Source organism: Euprymna scolopes, chromosome 13 (genome assembly GCF_053919585.1).
Source record: "Euprymna scolopes isolate OS-2025 chromosome 13, ASM5391958v1, whole genome shotgun sequence".
In the NCBI taxonomy this organism is placed as follows: Eukaryota; Metazoa; Mollusca; class Cephalopoda; order Sepiida; family Sepiolidae; genus Euprymna; species Euprymna scolopes.
The window spans coordinates 50,338,111-50,362,759 of record NC_136494.1 but is presented as its reverse complement, the minus strand read 5'-3'; the positions used below and the strand labels follow the sequence as shown (position 1 = coordinate 50,362,759).

Below are 24,649 nucleotides of genomic sequence, written 5' to 3'. Positions count from 1 at the left end.
AATTGTTCCAACCATTCGGACACTGTGTGATCTGGTGAAATGCCATAAAATTTGGGAAACAGCTGAATGTCAAATGCTTTGCTTGCCATTTGTGTTTGATTATTATTGCACAGGGAATTAGCTTGTTGCACAGGGAATTAGCTTAATCATAATGTTTTGACCCTTGCAAAGAACTGCCCTCTTTCCCTCCAAGCCGGGTTCTTTTATCTGCTTTAAATCTTACCCAATCACACAGGCTTCACATTCTTCACGTCTTCTTGCATAAAACCAGGTACACATCTTGCATTTTTTTCTTCTTCTTTACATATGCAAGCAGAAAGAATGCACCTTTTTGTCTATTTGCAGTGAGACTATTTGTGACATTACTACTACACGTCAATGGCAAAGAGAGATGAGAAGAGCTATAGGAAATGGAAGAAACTGAGTAACATACATTTTTCAGCATACATTTTCTTCAATATGCCTTGCATCTCAAATTGGTTGCTATTAATTTTCTTGGCAAAAGTTTAATGCTTGCTTTGGTGTCTGCAAATGCTTGCTTTGGTGTCTGCAGCATTTTATCATCAATGAATTCATTTTTATGTCTTGCATTTTTTTTATTGATTACATTTATGTGTGATTAAAAATAATTTTTTTTCTTCCAATTTATTAAAAGTCGTCTGCTTAAATTTTCATTAGCTAAGCATGTTTGGTATTGCTTTTTCATTGGCTTTTTGCTTGGAGGTGCACAAACCCTAATTCTTAACCTTAACTCAAAAACAAAACAGTAATCCCCCTCCACTAAAAATAAAAAATAAAATAAGCAGTGTGTGAGGTGTAATAGTACCTTAATTTTTAATCATGCAAAAAAAAAAAAATGTTTTTACTTATTTACACAAAAAATAAAACAATATTTTAGGTATGTGCAAAATGAATAGCTGATGTTCAAAATGTATAAACCCCTCCCTTTACTTAAAAATTCACCAAAAATCAGAAAATTAACCAATTTTAATTAAATTTAATGATCATGGAATATAATGCACTAATTATTTTTATTTTAATCTTAGTGGAAATGTATTATTTTGTTTAAACAAAAAACACCTTTACTAAAGTTATGGTTTTCAAATGAATGAATATATTTTTGCTTTTTTATGAAAATAAAGTATCATCAATTTTAACAATTAAAAAAAAAAAATGTTTTCAGGAACATTACAAAAGAGTCCCTAAAGTCTGTATTAATGAAGTCGATATAACTCAAGGAAAAATTAATCTATCAAAATAACGACATTATCATTTAATTAAGCATTGTTTATTTAATATTTAAACACAAAAAAAAAATATAATTGAAAAAATTATTTCCTCTTTTTTTCATATTACATTTTTAGCTTGATTTTTATAAGTAAGATTCTAATATTTTCCTTGCGTGAAAGTAACCTTCAACATAATATAATTTTTATATAATCTGTAAAAAAAAAATTTTTTTAAATAATTAAATTAAAATTGGTTCATGATAGGAATGTGTTGCATATTCTTCAATATTTACATGAATAAACCAGAAGCCAGCAGAAGTAGTGACGGCGACAATAATGGCAACGCTAAGACAAAGCTCATTCATTAATACAATGCAAATGAACACATTAAATATGCACGACAACATCAAATCCCATTTTTTCATGCACAAACATCAATAGAATAACTCGCACCTCACTTCAACAAAAAAAAAAAAACGCCAGAGAAAGCCGTACATCAAAAGAAAAACCAAAATACAAAACACAAACATCACAGCAAACGCAAATCCGGCACCATATAAACACACATAATCATTTCACAAAACACTGCCCAGTACAACACCGACTAGATTACATTCACAACTTTCTTAGCTCTAAATCGATACAATGCATGTATACATGCACCAAATGGACGATTCCCTACAACGCGTTAAAGCACAAAAAACAAACACAATTAAAAAGCAAAACGCAAATCAGCGATTAAAACTCTCTTTGCCCACAACTACGCCCACTTTATGACTATAAAAGCGTCAGCTTTTTCGACAGCTGGTAGATCGGCCCATGTGTGCCGAGCTGTGAAGTCCGCTCCGTCAGCAGCCAGTAACCCCTTGCCAGCGGCACCAGATGTTGAAATTACTATGCACAGCCAGCACTGCCACACCGCTGGCTATGTTATCACTGAATATCTTCAATCTCACTAATATAAAGTCCTGGTTCGTCCAAATCCAGGAACTTTTCGATGCAAAACAGATTACGTTGTGGAGAACCAAATATTGTTGCTTAGTTGAAAAGCTACCAACAAACGTCAACAAGGTGATGGATTTACTGGAAAATATGCCAGAAGACAAGCCATACGGCTGGCTTAAGGAGGTGATATTGAAACAGGCTGGCTTATCCAATGAGGCAATGCTGGGCAATTTCTTCACGCAGGTTGAATTAGGAGATTGTACCTCCTCACAACCATTACAGCATATGCGAACATTATTGGGCGACAACAAAATGTCCGAGAACATTATGCAGAGTCTATGGTTGGACAAACTACTCGATACAACAATACAAATTCTTGCACCCACGGCAGAAGAAACAAAAGCCGAAAAACTAGCGGACATGGCAGACCAAATACAAAAAAATATTCGGAACCACAAAATGAACTCTGTGCAATCACAATCGCTACAAACAAAAGACGAGGAATTTAATGAACTCAAGTCTATGATTGAAAAACTTTTATGACAGTTACAAGATTTGCTACAGACAGACCATTGGTACTCACTCAATAAATGACCTACCTATAGAAGACGAAGCCTTAGTAGAGGTTGAAGCAACACACGGAAGAGAACGAGCGAATATTGTTAATATCATGGAAAACTTGGTACTGAAGCAAGATGTTGTACTTTAACAATAAGAAATAGAGAAATGGACATTCCAACCAGTAGAGACAACTGTTGCTGGAGTTTCTACAAAAAGTTGTCTATTTTATATTCGTGACAACACTCATGGATATAACTTCTTAATAGACACTGGAGCGGAGATAAGCATGATACCACCATTGCAAAATCAAGAAACTATGCCACAGTCTAACCACCTCCAAGCAGCTAATGTCACAAAAATACCGACTCACAGAAAGAAATCCTTGATTATTAATCTCGGCATGTGACGGAATTTTTCATGGATTTTTACCATAGCCAACATGACAACGCCAATATTAGGAGCAGATTTTCTATCCAGATTCAATTTGTCTGTAGACATGACTAATCCCACACTAACGGGCAATCAAAAGAAGATCATGATTAAAGATACCATGATTAAAAATATCATGATTTAAAAATTATCATCATGAAATATCAGTCGACCAAAATCAGTTCTGTCTTACCTGAAGACATTTACATTCATCAGCTACTTCAAAAATATCCACAACCCTCTCAGCCATTCAAAGACATGGACACTATTAAGTATAATGCAAAGCATTATATCAAAACGAATGGACAACCCATCTACGCCACCCCCCAGACGTTTGAAACCAGATAAATACAGGATCATGAAAGACGAGTTTCAACGCATGTTACAGCAAGGAATTATCCGACCGTCCAAAAGCGCTTGGTTTTCTTTTTTTTTACACATGGTGCAAAAATCAGATGTGACAACATGGCGTCCTTGCAGCGATTTTAGGAGATTAAATGCGCAAACCGGACCGGATAGATAGCCTATCCCACAGATTCATGATTTCGTAATCAGATGGCAAAAACCCACCAAGAGGGTTGACAAACAAACATATTCTGAACGACCTTCACATTCGCAAATATGTATTTATCAGGAATGATGCAGTAACAAGCCACTTTGTCCAAATTACTTAGGACCATTACTTTTGGACAGGTGTAAAAAATATTTTACTGTCCTGCAAAAAGAAAGGAAAGATAACATCGCAATTGACTGAATTAAACCAGCGTATATTGAAGAATATCCTCAGACCATTTCTTCATCAAAATAAACTCCCATGAAACAAGGGAGTGCAGCAGAAAAAGATACGAACGCCAAACCTACAACAAAAATCGGTGGGAGAGCCCACTGGCCGAAACATTTGAAGGAATACATTAAATATTGAAAAATATTTATATCTTTTCTAATCTGGTGGGAGTGTTTGTGCAGTTAAACACATTTAAAATTGCATTCATTTCTTGTTTAAATAAATAAATAAATAAATAAAAATCCAATTACACGTAATAAAAGAAATTAATAAATTTCAGAGGTGCAAAGATTTCACAAAATATGCCCACACAAAATCTGCAGGGAAGAAAACTTAAAACGTGTTTTGTTCAGCAGACATAGTCGGAAGCATACCACGTGACAAAAACGTACATCAACGCTCAAAGACTTAATTTCCAAACCTTTTTCCCAGCTTGCTTGGGAGCCTCTCAAAAAAATATATAAACGCTGAGTGAACTGGTTCTCATTTTCTTTTTTCTTGTCAACATCTTCATTGCTACTTCCTTTCACCAGCATGACGAAACACACTTATTCACACATACGTATGCACGATTATTGCACGCGAGCCATAAACAAATCTACTCATCTATGACTGACATTGCACGCGCATAAAAAAGATGGCCGCCAAAAAATAAAATGCATAATACAACTTTTTATATCTCGATAACTAATTATTTCTGCAAAATTTCAATGCAATTTTCGTAGTCAGCATCGTCAAAAAAATATCTAAGTTGTCATTGAAAAGAAAATTGTGGAGGTGGACCTCTAAAAAAATACCCTAAAAACATATCCAGTTAGGTAGAAAAGTAAGTCATCTTGCCTTTGATAACATTTATTTGTTATATACTTGTTTTGTGACAACTTTTTCGAATCTATGTTTACAGTAAAACAAACCCAAATATTTAATTCAGAATTTCAGAATATATAGAATAAATTAAATATTTAATTCAGAATATATTAAATATTTACAAAATATCTCCGAGATACTAAAAAAATTAAAAAAAAAAAAAAAAAAAATGCTACCGGAAGTTGTTACTGGGCCTGACAGGAAAAAACGTCACTTCCTTTAAATCACACCGTCTTTTTACCCGACTGCATACTGTTTGAACTCCATTACATGTTACAATAAGCAATTAAGAGAAAATGTTTCTACACTATTCTTAAACTATTCATAACTATTTTGGTATTTACATCAGATTTCTTGGTAATTTCATAAAAAAATCCTCTATTTTACCCTGAAAAGAAAGAGACGTCCATCAAATATTTCAGGTAGTCTTCCCTGACTAAAATTGGCGAGGTGAGATTTTTCGAGCAATTGTACTTGAAAACCGAAATGGTTGCTGATAAACAACATTAAAAAGTGCATCGTTGTTTTTTTATTTTATTTTATGCATTATAATAAATGGAAACAATATTAAAAAAATAATTTTTATTCCATGCACTTTTGTAAAACTTTCTTGATTAATATTGATTTTTCATGGTATATAAATGTAGCAGTTTTTCTGTGAGTACTAAAATACTTTTAATGTTTCAATATTTTCAGTTGTACTAATATTTGATCAAATATTGCAAAGCTTTTAAAATACTAAAAATAAACACAATATAAATAAAAAAAATGAGTTCTGATGAAAATAAAGGTTATGTGTAAAATAATAAATATATTATTTAATGTTAGTTGCAGTCTTTGTTGCTCCATCGCAGCAAAAATAAAAAGTCGTTCACTTAATGTCTAAATATTTTTATCGGTTGTGGATCTTAAATCGAGTAACGGCTTTTGTTTATTTATCCTTAAAAAGTGTGCGTAAGAAAAATGTCAATGCAAATATTACTGCTTCAATGCGATAAAAGCGGCGATGATTGTATCCATTATGTAAAAATATTCAGTCAAATTAATTGTGTATGTTAAAAGTTATTTTATTTCAACTAAATCTGGTCATGATTAAACTTCGTTGAAATACTGTCTGCGTAACTTTCACGTTCAAACATTCCTATAAATTGAAAATATTTCATTTCACTAAACTCTTAAATTGTCATTATAGCATTATATCCTGATTATGGTTGGAAATTTGTTCATTTTAATTCTCAGATTTGTTGTTTTTTCAAGCTTACATTAAATAAAAACGACTAAATTAGCCAGTGTCAAGTTTCTTTCCAACTCCTCAAAAAACTTTAAAATGACGACTTTTATAGGTTTTCTTCGGTGGTGCTGAAAACGAATATCACATTTAAATTTGGAGGAGATAAATAGTTTTCGTGATATGAAAAAATTTCTATATTTGTTTTGTGACAACTTTTTAAACCCGAAATTACTTTTTCAAAAAGTGGGGGATCACTTTCCTATATAAATTTAACATTAAATGAGCACCCACTTTCTGACCACCTAGTAATTTCTTCATATCCTAAAACAAATTTAACTGTGATATTTGTGTTCAGCACCCCCGAAAACTGGCGCTGGTTTTGTTTTACTAAGAGATTCGTTCATTTTTTTTTTTCATCTCATAATTTAGGACGCTAACTATGCTGTCAGTAAGTTTACAAAAACATACTTTTGTTTTCGTTGTTTTCATTATAGAACTTGTTAACAGGTGCTTCTGCAGTTTAATATTTCACAAAAAATTCTGTTTACATTAGAGGGCGGTGGAGGGGCGGGTGGTGTTGTGGCGGCGCTTTTTTTATACAAGGTCATTGTGCAGAGGAAGACAACGCCATCTCACTAAGAGATTCATTCATCTTTTTCATCTCATAATTTTGGACGCTAAAATTAACAATATTTTTATTAAATCAAAACATCAAAATAAGAAAGCTTTGACGTAAAATTTTTTTTATTAGAACCTCACCATATTATTTACTTTTTATTAAAAATGTAGTTGAAAAAAGAAAAGTGGCTGCAACTTTCTTTTTCAAATGTTTTCATCTAATGAAAATACTATTGGTTTTAGCGTCATAAATTTTGATATGAAAACAGAAACGATTCTTTTAATAGTCGCATAAAAACTACGTTTTGTATTATTAATTTTATCAACTTTGTTACATTAAAAAAAAAACAACAAACGCTGCAGCTTTTTTTTTTTTAATGTTTCGACTTAATAAAAAGATCGTTGGTTTTAGCATCCTAAATTATGAGATGAAAAATAATTCCTCTACAACTATTGTTGCATTTTCATTTTTTGTAATGTAGTCGAAAAAAAAAGTTTCCGCAACTTTCTTTTTCAAATGTTTTCATCTAATGGAAATATTGTTGGTTTTTAGCATCGTAAATTGTGACATGAAAACAAAAACGATTCTTTTAATAGTTGCGTAAAGACTACGTTTTGTATCATTGATGTTAACTTTGTTACATTAAAAAATAACCGTTGAAGCTTTCGTTTTTGATGTTTTGACTTAATAAAAATATTGTTGGTTTTAGCGTCCAAAATTATGAGATGAAAATTGAACGAATCTTTTAGTAAGATGGAGTTGTTTTCCTCTGCATAATGACCTTGTATAAAAAAAAACTTTAATATCACTGAGAGAAACCATTTTGATTGCAACTGTGAACCCGAGAACTTGAAAGGTTTACTTTAAATTTCTATTTAAAATTGAACACCATTATCAGATTCAGTTTAACATTTTACATGATTATATAGTTTTGAAAAAAATCACTTTTGAAGTAACCGATCTCTGGCCAGGTTCTTCCTTATTAATTCCTCCCTGGTTTTCCTTAATCTTCCTTTATAGACTACCCTGCTACTTCAATAGATCTATGAGAGGTGTTCTGAAGATAATCCCGCCTATTTTTATTCCACCCTTTTAGAATTTTAGATTAGAAGGGAATGCAAATTGCATTGTTATGATGAATGCAAATTGCATTGTTATCATGACCTGAAAGTTTAATCTCTGTTGCAGATATAGACAGTGAGAGACTCTAAGAAAACAATCCCTATTATGGAGGTGCATTAGAAGCAGAAATGTGTCATTGAATTCCTAATATTGAGAATGATGGTTATTATGTAAAAAAATAAATTCTGGGGCACAAAAGGTCAATCGTTTTAATGGTACCATTCCCGTAAAAAAAATAGAAGGCTTTATTTTTGGAATGATCTTCGCATTACAAAGTATGGTCCAGAAACAATTCTGAACCATAAAAGGTCACTCATTTTAATGGTACCATTTCTGTTTTCCTAGCTTTTCCACTTTTTGAGTAAAAAAAAAAAAAAAATGGAAGCTTTACTTTTGGAAAAACCCTCAGACATTTATTAACCTTTTAATTCTTTAAACATGAACATACCATTAAAGCTTCCTTTTCTGTATGCATCTTTCTATAATGTCCAGATTTAATCTTCCTCTGAGCTCATCAGATTGAAGCCTACCTTTAAAACTGATTACACATCTTATTTATACTAGAAATTTCTCCTGGAAAATGCTTATGACAAATGTTTCTTCTTGATTAAATATTGCCTATAGTTGCATGTGTTCATTTCTCTCTGTAGCTTCCTGATGATAAGCATGTATGTTTGGCTGGATGATGAAAAAAGGACTGGGTGATTTTACCTCAACCTTGTATAAATGTTCTGAGACATGCATTAACATTGTTTACACCAATCTTCCTTTCTGAAATGCATTATAAACCAGTTATATAATAGGTTTAATTTATTGAGTTCCTTAATTTGCAGGTTGGAATTAAAATTGTGTATATATAGGGAGTCATTGTCATAGTTCCAGCATTCACCCTGGGTGTGCTAAGCTTGCTTTTTCCAACAAGTTTACCATGCCCCGAACACTGGCTGACCAGACACAGCAATCCAAGGCTGCTTCTATTACGAGTGCTAACTATTTACAGTTCTAGTGACGGACCCTGTAAAGATGAGGGCTCGGAATCAGTTCAGCGTCCTGAACTAGGTTTTGAATTGGCTACCGCAATGTTTCTTCTAACTTAGAGATTTTTGAAGGGAGTGGATCTTGCAATGAGTGCAAACTTTACTATTGGAGATAAACTGTTGCCAGCAGATATAGAGGATGCGGCATGGGCAGTGATGGTAAAATATCTCCAGTTTGCATAGGTCATTTACCCACGTAGGCCAAGTCTTGCAGCCATAAAGAAGAATGTTGTGGACAAGGGCCTGGTAAATCTTAACTTTGGTGTTCAGCATTATTTCTTTTCGAGATCAGAGCCACGAGCAAAGGCTGTATGAGCATTGTTGATGTGGTTGAAGATGTCTTCCTTTTCTTGGCCAATTGTGGTGTATGATGGCGCCAAGATACTAGAACTGATCAACTTTTTCAAGGGTTTCTCTGTCTAGGATGACAAGCTGTTTTTTATTTAGGAGACCTGTCGTCAGCAACTTTGACTTATCAGTGTTTATCTTCATGCCAATCTTTGAAAGGAAAGATTGCATCTTGTCAGTGGCCAATTGAATCTCAGCAAAGCTTTTACCCAATTTGGTGACATCGTCAGTGTAGTCGAAATCCAATATTTGTAAACCTGATTTACACCATAAGTTGGCTAAGGCATTCAATTTGATCCAGTCGATGACGTAATTGAAGAGCATAGGCGAGAGAATGCATATCAGACACCAGATTAAATATCAAAGAAGTCCAGCAGTTTTGGGGGCATGCCATTGGCATGCATGATCTTCCAAAGGGCTCCATAATTAACAGTCATATACAGCAGCAAAATTAATGAAGCAGACAATGATCTTTTGCTGGTAGCATCAGCAATGTTCAAGTATTCTTTGGAGAGTGAAAATCTGATCAAATGAGTCTTTGTAAGCAAATTTGAATTTATTTTTTTATTTTTTTATTTACTCAAATTCACCCATAACAAGGTATATCACCACTTGGACATATGGGGCTACCATTTGAAACCATGCCTGGGAAAGATTAACAAGATGTTGGTTTATGTTACATTTAAACTTCTGCATATCAGTATGGCCAGGGAAGCAGGTAGCAGGAAGGGAATTCCAAAGTTTAGCTGGTTGAGGGAAGAAACTATTAAAATAGAAAGTTTTCTGGTGTTTAAGGAACTTCAACAATGAAGGGGTGAGGTTTTGTTGCTAAGTAGGTTTGTAGGGGAAATGTATGTCAAGGGGATTCAAGTGCAACAAGTTCATCAGAGCACATTCCATTAAAATATTTGTAAGACAGGCACAGTGATGCAACATTGCGGCGATAGGACAGAGATTGAAGCTTAGTTGACAAAATCAGACCTATTAGACTGAAAACCAAGAAGGAGTGGCTAGTGGTAGATGCACCAGCTCAGATGTGGTCTTCTAGCTCGATAGAGGGAACTCACCTTCTTTGCAGCAGCCTTCGCAATGTCCTCAATGTATTTGTTCCAGTTCATATTTTCTGCAAATGTTAAGCTGAGGAGTTTGAAGGAAGAATTCTCAAGTAGTTATTTGTCATGGATATCGGTGGTTGGAGAGGTGTCTTGTAATTGTTAAAGGAGAGCAGCTTATTAGTCTTACTAGCATTAAATGTCACCATTCATTTGCGTCACCATTCCACTACAGTCTGGAGGTCATTTTCTAATGATTCTTCCCTCATGCATGTTATAGAGTGTTGTATCATCAGCAAATATACCTATCTCGGACACAATATTATCAGGGAGGTCGTTTATGAATATCAGGAATAATAGTGGTCCAAGAGTCAACCCCTGAAGCACTCCCACATTAGTCTTATGTTGGATATACGTCCATCAATGACAACCTGGATGGTCTTATTGTCGAAGAAGGATCTAATTATATTTAGTGTACATCCAGTTATACTGTAGAATTTAATTTTCATTAGCAGCTCTTCATGCCAGACTTTGTCAAAGAGTACAGCCTTGGCTTCGCCCGCCTTATCCAGTACATGATATATTCGTTCAGAGATGACTGTTAAAATATTTGCAGTAGAACGACATTGCCTGAATCCATACTGTTTGTTAGAGAGAAGATTTGCTTATGCGAGGTGGTGGACTAGTTAATTAAGGTCTAAAAGATTTTTAGCAAAGAGGTGGGGAGGGGGGGGGGCTGATTTAGTTATTTACTAGCAGGCCGCCCGGCATTGCCCGGTCATAAAATCTGCTTAAACTTGATATTTTGATTAATGTAGAATTTGTATTTATTATTATTTTTTTTATTTTTTTTTTTTTATTTATTTATTTTTTTTTTACATAGGCATCACCACATTATCAAGGCCCAGAGGCCACTCAAGGGTAAGGGTTAAAGAGTGTACAGTAGAAATTGGACAATATAGTAATCATTAGTAATGAAAATTTGGTAAATTTGATAACTTATATGGAACGGCTCATCAAGAACTTATTTACGTTAGACTTCAACACAACCATATTGTAGTCAGCCGGAAAGCAGGAAAACGGAAGACAATTCCACAGGCGTGCAGTTCTAAGAAAGAAGCTTTGTTCATGGAATCTACGTTTAGGTTTAGGCACAGATAAAGAGTGGGTGAAATTATTGATAGTGTTTACAGCTAGACGAGTGTTTCTTGTGAAAGTTTGGCGAGGGGGGACCATAGATTGAAGCTCAGTCGAACACTTTCCATGAAAATAACGATACATCAGAGACAAACTCGCAACATCTCTTCTGTGAGATAGAGGTTGCAGCGAAGAGAAAAGGACATCTCCTACGAGGCTACGAAGTCTATTTTGAACTCTATCAAGGCAGGACAAGTCCTTTCTAGCAGCTCCTGCCCAGATGTTATTATTAATATTATATTGAATACTATAATAATGATTTAAAAAGTAAAAAAAAAAATGACTCCTGCCCCACCATCAAGAATCAAAACCAAAACGTTTAGCTTACAATTTACTTTTTCCTTTTATGTTAATACCTAACCTATGAAGACATGTTTACTGCAAGGCTAAAAATTAAACATAAACCAATAGCTATTATGCTATGCATTCATATTCATAATACCATCATTCAACTATCATCTGGCAAATTCCATTTTCTTAATTTTCACACTTTTGCACCAATTTTTACCGGCTAAAACCCAAGTATAAAGTTTTGCATAGGTTCAAATACTCTATATAGTAAGTTTCATGTCTGTAGACCAAAAACTGACAGGAGTTTGGTAGGCAAAATTTTTTAAACAAATATATATACGCATACATAAATATAGAAAGAGGTTTGTGTGTACTATAACCTTTTTATGCAAATATAAATCCTGTAGAATATCTGCATTTAAATAATTACATGTAATACTTAACTAAAGATGATCATCCCATAAGAAAACCAAAAAAACTAATAGGGAATTAATTAAAATGAATGGTTAAAAGAATATGCAAATTAGCTAGATCTTTTTGCGGATGAATGCAATTCCATGACCCATATATAAGAAAGTTGTATTTTCTTTTTAAACAAATAGAAAGAGTTTTTCATATGAATATCAAAAAAAAAAAAAAATTTATAGGAGTATAGATATAATATTATAAATATTATATCTATACTCCTATAAATTTTTTTCCTCTCTCATCAAGATTAGTGACAGTCTAAAGTCAAAGATCTATCGGATGTTTTGAGACGCATTGCTTTATACTGCTTATTGCTTAGCCGCAATGAAGAAGGCAAAGTGAATATTCATCATTATGGAAACGAAAATGTTCTGTTGGATGTCTGGAATTATATTTTTTTTACTGCATCTGCCACAAGGATATCCGAAAGTGCTACTGCATTGCACTGATTGAGGTCAAGAGGTGGGAATGGTGACTCAGATGATTTGGGTATGTGCCAACGACGACACTGTCATGAAACTCATCTTTGCAGGAGAAGTCACTGGAAAACAACTGAAGCCAATGATGAGATGAGCACAAAGATCTCTGTAGAACCAACCTTTACTCAGACCCAGCCTATGATCGTGTCAAGTGGAAACAAGAATCTAATTATAACCTCTAACATAGCTTGGGATTAATGAAAAAGATTAAATTTATATGTAAAGTATTTATCAATAAATTGGAGAGAAAATATCGTAATATTAATTTGCACATTGTAAATGTATTTTAAATATCTTAATGCTCTTTGTTTTTCTTTACACATTAGTGAAAACATGTGGGCGAATCCATGGGGAGCATGGCCGCTTCAGCAATCGGCATATGCCAATATGCCAAGTGAACAGAGTAAGTATTATATTTATATTGACTTGAAATTTGTTTGAGATTTTGTTTTGTTTGGGTTTTTTTATGCTTTGTGCTTTTATCTTCATATTTGCTTTCAGCAACAAATTATAACTAGAAAGTATATAAGATAATATAGAAACAGACAGTCTGAAAAACTGAAATCTGATACAAACAATATTTTTTAATGCAAATTATTGTTTTGTTATACTGATTTTCTTTCTATATCTGTTATGATCAATATTTGTTCAATATATAAAGATTTTAAAAAATGGTAAATTTTAATTTCATTTTTTTTTATATGATCGCTCTGTCGGATAGGGCTCTGAGTGGATCCTATGTAGAGAAAGATTAACTGTGCCAAGTTTTGTTGCTCTACTTCTATGAGAAGTGGAACCAGGCATTCTAATAATGACAAAACTCTGGAGTAAAAACAACAAAAAAAAATTGTCAAATTCCAAAATACTGTATACAAATTATGGAACCACTATTAAGAAATTGATTACAAACAAATAGCAACTACAATGGCAGATTGAAATCATGAAAATACACAAGTAATATTGAACTGTCTTCATATAAGCCACATTCAAACCACAAATATTTATTGGAAGGTGATGTATATGTATAAGATGTCAAAACACATTGTTGGATTGTCAGAATTTTATCAAACTTTATAAAGATACTAGACTACCCGTGACCTGTTGGCTCAGTATGTGTTAGACCTAGTTATGTAATAATGAGTATAAATGTCTTTGTCTTGTGACAGAAAGAAAATATTTTTAACAATTACATAAATGGATCAAGAATAAGAGCTGTGGTTGATGGGCAGAAATCAGAAGCTCCCAGTATTAATGCTGGAGTCCCTCAGAGGTCCATCCTTGGCCCAACTCTCTTCTTGATCTACATCAATGATCTCCCAAAACAGATACTTAGATCATTCGTAGACATTTATGCTGACGACACTACTGTCTATGGCAACACATCAAAGGCAATAAATGACCAAGTTCTCTCTGATTCTCTCTCCTTTGATCTTGAGCACATAGTACAATGGGGAAAAAGTGGCTGGTTATTTTTAATGCATCTAAAACCAAGCTCCTATCTTTATATCATCAACGCTCTAATCCCCATCATTAATAGCTCTCGTCTTGGGGAAGCTCCATGTTTTGACAAGCTTCTGTGCTTGACCTTTACTCCCGATCTGAAATGGAACACATACATCAAATCTGTTGCCAAGGTCACTGGAAAAATGGTGGGATTGAGTAGGTATGAATTAATCTCAGAAATAAATCAAAGAAAATTTTTAAGGTTTGTTTTACTGTACACATAGATTTGAAAAAGTTGTCAAAAAACAAATATATAACAAATAAATGTTATCAAAGGCAAGATAAGTTACTTTTCTACCTAACTGGATATGTTTTTAGTGTTTTTATTTAATGTAACCTGTTTATTCAGCTCGAAATCATACAGTGTTTACCGATGTATTGGAAAATTCAAAATAGCGCTCGACTTTCTCTTTGACACGGTAAGTTTGGGAAAAGGAGTTATAAATAAAAAAAAAACTAGACAAAATACTGTTAGAAACTTGCTCAATATATGTTACCGTGACATAGGCTGACATATATCCGGCAGGTTTTTAATGGTATTTTGTATATTTTTTTATTTTCAACTCCTTTTCCTAAACTTACCGTGTTAAAGAGAGAGTCGGGCGCCATTTTGAATTTTCCAATACATCGGTAAACACTGTGTTTTTCAAGCTGAATAAACATGTTACATTAAATAAAAACACTAGAAAATTATCCAGTTAGGTAGAAAAGTAACTTATCTTGCTTTTGATAACATTGTGTTATTTGTAGATATATAGCTACTGTGTACAGTTATACAAACCCTATTTTTCATATAGATTTTGAATTTCTGTAAAAGTAGTAATACGCACGGACGAAAAAAACGCGTTGGATAATCACAGATTTCAAGTTAGTTCTACTAAAATAGCCATATTTTTTAAACCAATGCACTTTAAGTTTTCAAATTACTACTGTCTTGTTCGGAAATGAATATACTTTCAAATGAATTAATTAATGTACATTATATATTTTAAGATTTTTAAGCAAATAAAGTGATAAAAATGTGAACGTTATAAAATGGGTTTTTCGATAAGGTTTTGTAAAGACCCCACTGACTTCTAAAGGCCCGTACCGTGATTGTATGAAGAATTGCGTCATGAAATTTGGGAAGCAGAAGAGGTGTTAATCTTAATACTGTCAAGTGTCTGAAATATTTTTGACCACTTCTTTTTTTTGTCATGTTAAAAATAAGACTTTAATATGACGAGTATCGAACATTTAAAAAAAAAATTTCTTCGGACACCCACTAGTAAGTAAATCAGTCTTTTTACTATCTTTATCAATTAAAAGTATTATTGTATGTTGAGTAAGACCGCGGTAATTGATAATTTAAAAGGACCTACCCGAAAAAAAACGTTTCTATTTCTCAAGTGGACAAATGAAGTATTAGCATTAGCAATAGCACAGTGTAACAACACGCATTCTTTCATTTTTATTCACAAACGAATTAAGAAAAACATGAAAATATGAATATAAATGTGCTGATATGTTTAATTAGAGCTATTTTGTTATCAGATTAACATTAGTTTAGAACTATTCAGTTTTCAGAATGTATAATAACAATCCCAACCAATTCAGCATTGCAATTTCTCACATTTCTAGTCAAATTTAAAAACATGGTTAAAAAAACAAAAACTTTTGTAGATATATAGCTTGCATACACTTTTATTCATTGCATTAGTTTTGAACAGCGAATTAAAACAATGTTTTACTGAGAACAGCCACAAATGTTTTTCCAAAATCAAAAGATGTATGAAAATCTCGTTTGTATTACTATACACATAGATTCAAAAAAGTTGTCAAAAAATAAATATAAACCAAATAAATGTTATCAAAGGTAAGATAAGTTACTTTTCTACCTAACTGGATATTTTTTAGTGTTTTTATTTAATGTAACATGTTTATTCAGCTCAAAAAACATACAGTGTTTACCGATGTATTGGAAAATTAAAAATGGCGCCCGGCCCGACTCTCTGTTTGACACGGTAAGTTTGAGAAAAGGAGTTAAAAATAAAAACTATACAAAATACTGTTAAAAACCCACCGAATATATGTCAGCCTATATAACGGTAACATATATTGAGCGAGTTTCTAATAGTATTTTGTCTAGTTTTTTATTTTTAACTCTTTTCCCCAAACTTACCTTTCAAGAGAGAATCGGGCACCATTTAAAATTTTTCAATACATCGGTAAACACTGTTTTTCGAGCTGAATAAACATGATACATCAAATAAAAACACTAAAAAATTATCCAGTTAGGTAGAAAAGTAACTTATCTTGCTTTTGATGACATTTATTTGTTATATATTTGTTTTTTTGACAACTTTTTCGAATCTATACAAACCTTCAAAATCTATATCAATATTCTTGAAATTTTAATAATACAAACCTTCAAAATTTATTTTAATAATAACAAACCTTGAAAATCTATACCAATATTCTTGAAATTTTAAAAGCAGTTAGAAAACACATCAAACAAACAATTAGGAAGCTTTTTATTTCGTTATTTTTTTCTACTTACTAAGCGAAAGGTATTTTTACGACCTGCTCCAGCGTAGTATAAACGGCCTTCAACCTCGAAAATAGAAATCAACAAATTTATGGAATTTTCTTCAAAATTTCGTAACATAGCTTCTTATTAAATTAAAACTAAATATAACATTTGCTGACTTATTTACCTGTCGGAATACATATATATATATATATATATAAACTTTCTGTAAGATATTTATTTGAAATGGAAACAGCATTTTGCAGTTAAGACAACAAAACAAAAATGAAGTAACAGTTTGTATTCCAATCCACAGGGTACGAAAAAGTTGTCAAAAACAAATTTTATCAAAGGCAAGATAAGTTACTTTTCTACCTAACTGGATACTTTTTTTTTTTTTTAGTGTAGTAGTACTAGTAGTAGTGTTGAGCGAGCCCTACCATAGAACAAGAAAAGTGGCCATAAACATTTTTGAAGTCTCAACAAAGATTTCAAAATAAGAAATGAAACAAAATGGTGAATGAAACCCACCCAATAAATGTTACCGTGACATTTATTGGGTGGATTTCATTCACCATTTTGCTTTATTTCTTATTTTGAAGTGATTATCAAGACTCGAAAAATGTAAATAGAAATTGCGGCCATATTTTCTTTTCGAGTAGCGCTGAATATTACCTACTTTTCGAACTGAATAAATATTTTACATTAAATAAAAACAGTAAAAACTTATTCAGTTAGGTAGAAAAGTAACTTATCTTGCTTTGCATAACATTTATTTGTTTATATATACATATTTATCTTCTTTTTTTTTTTTGGACATAAGTTTACATATTTAATAGTAATGTGATATTCCAAATTTAATCCATAACATTTTCAAAAGCCAATAATTATGAACCACTAACAGTAAATATGAGTGATGAACGCTCTCTTTGAAAAAAAGCTCTCTTAACCTCACCTCTAACCCCAGTTATGAGTGGCAGGTCTCCTCCTAAAACACTCTTTAACCCTAACAATAACACTAAGTTCGAGTGGCAAGGCCCCCCCTCAACAAAATACCTCTCTAAGCCACATACAAGCCTCTAAAACAAACAAAGAAAAAATAGATCCTTCCTTAAAGAAAAATGCACATGATTTATTTCCCATAAAAATAAATTGGTTAACTGTCCTAAAATGTTAGAATGGCCTGGAAATGGTGAATTATTTTACATTAAATTTTTGTGAAGCTAACCGCACCCTACCCTCTAATATTGTTTTTGCTGTTTCTGTCAAGTCTTCAGTATGCTCACACATAATTTTCCTTAGCCCTACAATTTATTCAAAGTCCGAATGACAACCCTCCCCATATTCTCATTGCATAGAAACTGTCTTAAAACCACACATAATCATCTTAAAAAAAAAAAAGAATAAAGCATACATGATTTATCTCCCATAGAAAAAAAACAGTTAACTGCCCTAAAACGCTAGAATGACTTGTAATGGGGAATTATTTTACATTAAATTCTAAAATAATTTGTTTATCTTTCATTAAAGTTTTTCATGGCATCTCATACATAATTGCCTAAAAAGGTAGAATCACATTTTGGAGGGGTGGTCAGAAGGGGTTGGGTGGGGTTAAACAAAAGGTGTTAATCTACAATAATACCAAAGAAATATTGCAATATATTCATTTTTAAATGGTCTTATGTTTAGATTTAAGTTTTTTGTACATAAAGCACATTACAATTCAACTTTGAGTTTTCCAACTTTTTTTCTGTTTATGGATACATGCCATTTTTAAGGAATTGCAGCATATTTATGTGCATTTACTGCAGATTATTTGGAAACCATGAAATTTTGGAGATTTTCAATCGCATATTCTGATTCCTTGTACAAAAATACACTTATATGGTAAATTTCATTGTTTAATCTTGTGTTTTAACAAAGATATGACATTTTTACTGAAAAAGTAGTGTAAAAAATGTGACGAAATGCATATGGTCTTAAAGAGGGAAAAATATCCAAATGAGTGAGGCACAAAAATAGTCATAACTTCCTTAATTTTAATTGGATTTAAAAAATTTAAAAAGATTTTTTCTTAGCTCATCAAGCTCTTTCTATGTATATCAATATTGAAATATTTTAAGCTATTTCAATTTTTTCATGTGTATTGCTAGTAAAAGATGGAAATTCCCATAGTTAACCAGAACTTATGCATTTTGGGATCAGTCCAATTTTCAATTTTGTAAATCCTCTCTATCTGGCCCAAAATATATCCCTATTTTAAATCATACTCTACATGAATCCTCGATGTAACTTTCACAGTACCAGGAATCCTGATAAGCAACAACTATATATTCACCAGTTGATGGTAATTTTTGTCATTTCTATTCTGCTGTTTTACTGAAAATTACTTTATGTAAACAAAGAAATGGTAATTTTTTACCTTGTTTCCACCTTAACATTTAAAATGATTGCTTCTATAGATTTTAGGGTATGCTAAAAACGAATATCGCATTTAAATTTTCTGCAAATAGTTTTCTGGATATTAAGCAATGTCATTTCTTATGTTATCGCTGGTGGCCATCTTGGTACGCGCAAGCGCAACCCCGAAAAACTATGCACAAATGCACATACCAAGATGGTCACCAGAAATAGCATAAGAAATGACATTGCTTAATATGTGGAAAACTACTTATTTGCGGGAAATTTAAATGCAATATTTGTTTTCAGCATACTCGAAAACCTATAAAGGTAGTCATTTTAAAGAAAAATGTTAAGGTGGAAACAAGGTAAAAATTTACAAAATGCATCACAAATTGCCTAATTATTATTATTATTATTTAGATATCCTCAGTTAAAAAAAAAGGGGGGGTTTGTTTTACAAATTCGAAAAAATGATCTTGACAATGAGTTAAAAATAAATTCAAGTTTCACAATATCTTTTTTATTTAATTGTTAGATGAAGTGTACAGAATAGTTAACGAAAAACACCCTTCCTTCCACATGTTAAGAATGAGTTTCTAAATAATGTTATTATTTTAGCATGGTAGCATAAGTGCACAAGTACCTTTTATTTGTTATGTATTTTTTTGACCACTAAAAAAACACAATTCTACCTTAAGTACAAATAAGAAGTTAAACGCATGTACTTAGTACATTTTGTTGTTTTTTAACGCTTTTAGACAAGTTAAAAACAACAAAATAGTATTGTTTGGAAATCAAATTTAAAAAACTTGAAAATAATTCTTTTAAATTGACGAACTCCGAATAAAAAATGACTAGTCTAGTAAGACAGTTTTCTGTTTTGAAGAGAATACTTTAGTCAGATCACATGACACGCTTAGCGACCGTTTTTCTGTAAGCGGATTTAATTTCTATAAAAGATAACATTTTAAAGAAAATTGTGCACAATTAATAATTATCAAATATTTGCATATTATACATGAAAATAATTCTGAAACTATTATCTATATGAAATTGGATGATATATGCTGATTTATCTTATCAATTTTGAAATATTCTTAGTCAACTTTGCTCGGTCATAACTTTGCTTCCTGTGGTCGTAAAAATAAAAATTAAGCACCAGTAGAGATGGACTTCTTTGTAAAATTTCAGCCATATCCAATCAAATTTAACCCCGCGCATATGTATCCAAACGTAACGTATAAAATGAAAACATTAAAAAAATAGTTTTTCTTTTTGCTGCCGTCTTTTTTCATTTTAAACTTGGAGCATAAATTCATTGAACGCATAAAAGAAAAATAAATTAACATCATTGGAATGCTTATTTTATTCTCTTTTCATCAATATAATTCTTTTAAAAAAAATGACCAAGAAATAAAAAAGATATGACTTGTTGAAGCTCATTAGTTATGTAATTTTGCCAATGTCCACAAAAATACAGCATACGCTTGTAATGCTGAACTAATACAGATTAGTCACCACAATACTACATTACTAAGCATGGCATAAAGCACTTATCAATAAGTCAACGGCTATAACTTTTACCTGTTTTAACAGGCTAAAACGTCTATTGTTTGCATAATCTTTAAAGTATTAATAAATATTTGCAAGTAATTTAATGTCTTTATTACGGAATCTAATGCAATAAAATTTGTCAAATTGGTCCTTTTATTTGGTGCCTTTTTAACTATGATTTTTGGATTCCTCACCCTTGAAAACATATTTGGATGAAATTTAGGCCCAAGAGTATTATTTTTAGCTCCAAAATTGCAAATTTTTCAAAATATCCGGATTCCAAAATAGTGTCATAATGCACAGATTTCTTATTTCTGGACCAAAATCAACCCTCTGGAAAAATTGGTTCCTTTATTCAAATATAGCTGAAAATGTAGATTTCTCTTAGTTTTTACCTAAATTTTATGAGGTGTTCATAAGAAAAAAATCCGGGGGGGGGGGGATTATATGGGCTGGAATTATCTTGAAACTGAAATAGGATTAAACAGTGAAATGGTTTAATTTCTTCATTTTTTTTCTTAACCAACTGGTTATCTATGAAATGTTAATTTTATTACCTTTGACAAGTTATTGTATGATCTTTTTGTTATATTCCATTTATAAAAAAAAGGTTAGATGTTATGTGCTGATAGTTAAATAGTTTTTTATTAACACGGTTTCAACAACTGGGCAAGCTGATCAGAGTAATTTTAATAGCAGTACACACGGACAATGAAACGCTTTGGATAAATATGGATTTCAAGTGGGTTCTGCTTAAATTGTCATATTTTAAAAACCAAAGCACTGTAAGTCCTCAATATACCACTGTTTTGTTCGAAAATGAATATACTTTCAAATAAATTAATATTTTAAGAGTTTTAAGAAAATAAAGTGCTAAAAATGTTGAACATCATAAAATGACATTTGGTAAGATTTTGTAATGATCTCCCCCGATTTATAAATGATCGTACCGCGTTTCTCTTAAGAATTTTGTCATGAAATTTGTAAATTAACTAGGAGATATCACTTTTAATAAATTCGATTGTCCGAAATTCTTTTGACAGCTCATTTTTTTGTTGTGTTAAAAAAAAAGACTTCAACATGACTAGTTTAGAAAATTTTGAAAAAAAATTTCTTTGGACACCCACTGTTAAATAAATCTTTTTACTACATTTATCTGTTAAAAATAAAAATGTAACCGGCTTTCTCTTGTGGTACCGAGCAATTTAAAGTCATGATATCTGGAAAAATCGTTCTATTTTTAAAAAGTATCTAAAAACGATCTGTAGAAGCAGTAGCAGCTACTATCGCTGATATTACTTTACTGTAAACAAACTTTTCTTTGTTTTGTTTTTTATTCTAGAATGAATTAAAAATTAAAAAAACTGAAAATATTAATATAAAAAATATTTTCTTACATATTTAGTTGGAGCTCATATTATCAGAACATAATTAGCTTAACTAGAGTTATTCAGTTATAAGAATATATAATTTTAAAGCAATCCGGCGTTATTTTTAGTCAAATTTAAAAAATATAGTTGAAAAACAAATATGTAACGTGTGCACTTCTATCCATTACATTAGTTTTTAACGGTGAATTAAACAGTGTTTTTGTTTAAAAAAAAACAAAAAAAAACGAAAATGTGAAATATGATGTTTTTGCTTCACATGTGCGAGCAGTACCTCACCCCCTTCCCAATCTATATATATTTTTTTGTCTTTTTACAATTTTTTTCAGCGGATTATAATCGAATGGACATTAATCTACCCAATTATATATATATATATATATATATATATATATATATATATATATATATAAATGCAAAATCAATATTTAAATATTTGTAGGAGGTGTTCAGTTTCTAGTTAAGTTCCTATTTACTTGCCTCCCCACAAGGACAGTCATACACAAAGTCAGTTAATGTGAGGAAAATCCAGCTTCCCCAAAAGGGTCAATCTGGATAGAAACAAACGTAAAAATTGCCTCAGTCATGAAGGATTTTCTTTCACTGACATAGGACAGAAAAGGTGGAGTGTAGCATCAAAATACTACACTGAGATCTTGGCCCGAAGTCCAGGTAGAGAAATAAAAAAAATTACGTCTTAAACTGGAAAGTTTAACAAAATAATGTGTCACTCGGACAAGAAATGTAATTGAAAATAAAACCAAATTCATCAAAATTTGTGAACAATTTGTTAGCTTTAGCAGAAAATTTTTTTTGATATTTAAATAAGTGGGCAAAAATACTTAATAAGTTTTCAAAATGTCACGTTTTCTGTTAGTGATGTCACTTGTTTTAAATGAAATTTATTTTTGTTTATTTGTCGTAATTTTTAAGTTTCACACCCCTTAAGAATTACGACAAGCAAACAAAAATAAATTTCATATTTAAAAGTAATTTGATGTCCAAAATCTAAGGCATAATATTTTCAAAAGCCAGTAAATATGTGGGTCAAACGCCTTCTTAAAAAAAAACAAAAAAAAATCCCTTTAACCCTAGATACGAGTGGCAAGCCTCCTCCTCTTAAAACCTTCTTTAGCTCAAACAATAACACTAAGTGGCAAGCCCCTCACCAAACAAAGTTCCTTGGTAAGCTACATATAAGTGTCTAAAAATAAAATCCTTCCTTAAAGTGAACCATTTATCACCCATAAAAAAATAAATTAGTCAACTGTCCTAAAACGCTAGAATGGTCTGAAAATGGTGAATTATTTTATATTAAATTTATGTGAAACTAACTCCCACTCTAAATTCTAAAATTGTTTTTTTTGTTTCTATCAAGTCTTCAGGGTGTTCACACCTAATTTTCCTTAGCTCTATCATTAACCCAAAGTCAGAGTGGCAACCTCCCCACCCTCTTATAATTCCACAAAGACCCTCTTAAAACCACACATAATCGTCTTTAGAAAAAAGGCGCACAGGATTTATCTCCAATAGAAAAAAAATTGTTAACTGCCCTAAAACGCTAGAATGGCTCAAAATGGGGAATCATTTTACATGAAATTTGAAAATAATACTTGTTTATGTTTCATTAAAGTTTTTTTTAAGGTATTCACACGTAATTGCCTACAAAAGTAAAATCGCATATTTTGGAGAGGTGGTCAGATGAGGTGGGGGGGGGGGGTTAATGAAAGGTATTAATCTACAACAATACCAAAGAAATATTGCAATATATTCATTTTTAAACAGTCCTAGATTTTCGATTTCATGTAAATTAATCAAGTAATTTTTTTCTTGTTTTTTTTCTTTTACATAAAAAAAATCATTTTTTTGATAAAAAAAATTATTTTTCAAAGACCCTAGACTTGATTTTATGTTATGTAAAAGAATTCACACCCATCGTAGGCAATGAGTGTAAAAATACCATCGTAGCCCAAGTGTTAAACAATTTTGGATGCTAAAAATGTACATTGTTTTTATTATCTTTGGTTTTATATCGTTTTGTTTATATTAGAATTCTTAAAAAGTAAGATATGTAAGGAATATAAATTAAATATGGAAAAAAACAAAAAAAATGAAATATGAAAAAAAAAACAATTCGTAAAATGCCCATGTAAAAAAAAAAAAATAAACGGCATTTTTATTTGCATATTTTAAATGCAAAAAAAAGAACCTTTAATCACACAATCTGACCTTTGCCCTTGTCAGGATGCAAGTAAATATGATTTTTTTATATGTTCTATTTTTGTAATACATAAATATAAAATTTATTTAGTGTTTTAGTTTCAACATCTACTGACAAATTAAAAAAATAATTTGTGTATTTTATTATTTTAAATTAAAATAAAAAGTAAAACACAAACGGAATGATTTTATTTATTTGTAATGCAAACCAGTTTAAAAAAAATTATTTTCACATATTTATTTATGTTAGAAGTGTAGAAAGAAAGAAAATGATCTGTAAATTGCTTTTATGGCTTGTTTTCATTTATTTATGCATGCACAGAATTTTTGAAACCAGAACTTATAAACTAGATAGACGGTCTCAATACTATTATAATAGATTAGCATGCAAATAGTTTGAAAAGACTCAACAA

At 31.5% G+C, this 24,649-nt stretch overlaps 2 protein-coding genes across 4 annotated transcripts in view; both read left to right on the top strand.

The window, feature by feature from the left end:
• The first annotated feature begins 2,111 nt into the window (after nt 1-2,111).
• Nucleotides 2,112-2,717, top strand: LOC145292251 (uncharacterized). Its single transcript, XM_080138572.1, has one exon. It carries the CDS (start codon nt 2,112-2,114, stop codon nt 2,715-2,717), a length of 606 nt encoding a protein of 201 aa, XP_079994698.1.
• A 2,294-nt stretch (nt 2,718-5,011) lies between these two features.
• LOC145292015 (uncharacterized) overlaps nt 5,012-24,649 on the top strand; it is a 176,427-nt gene continuing 156,789 nt past the window's right edge. For 2 of the 3 annotated variants that reach the window (XM_080138012.1, XM_080138011.1), the window contains exons 1-2: nt 5,012-5,265; nt 12,986-13,062. In XM_080138012.1, coding sequence (XP_079994138.1) covers nt 12,993-13,062 — 70 coding nt within the window. In that variant the 5' untranslated portion in view covers nt 5,012-5,265; nt 12,986-12,992. The remainder of the gene's footprint in view (nt 5,266-12,985; nt 13,063-24,649) is intronic. The other variant, XM_080138013.1, reaches the window with a different exon arrangement.

Coding starts and splice junctions, on each gene's coding strand:
- LOC145292251 (XM_080138572.1), top strand. CDS start 2,112: ATGTTGAAATTACTATGCACAGCCAGCACTGCCACACCGCTGGCTATG.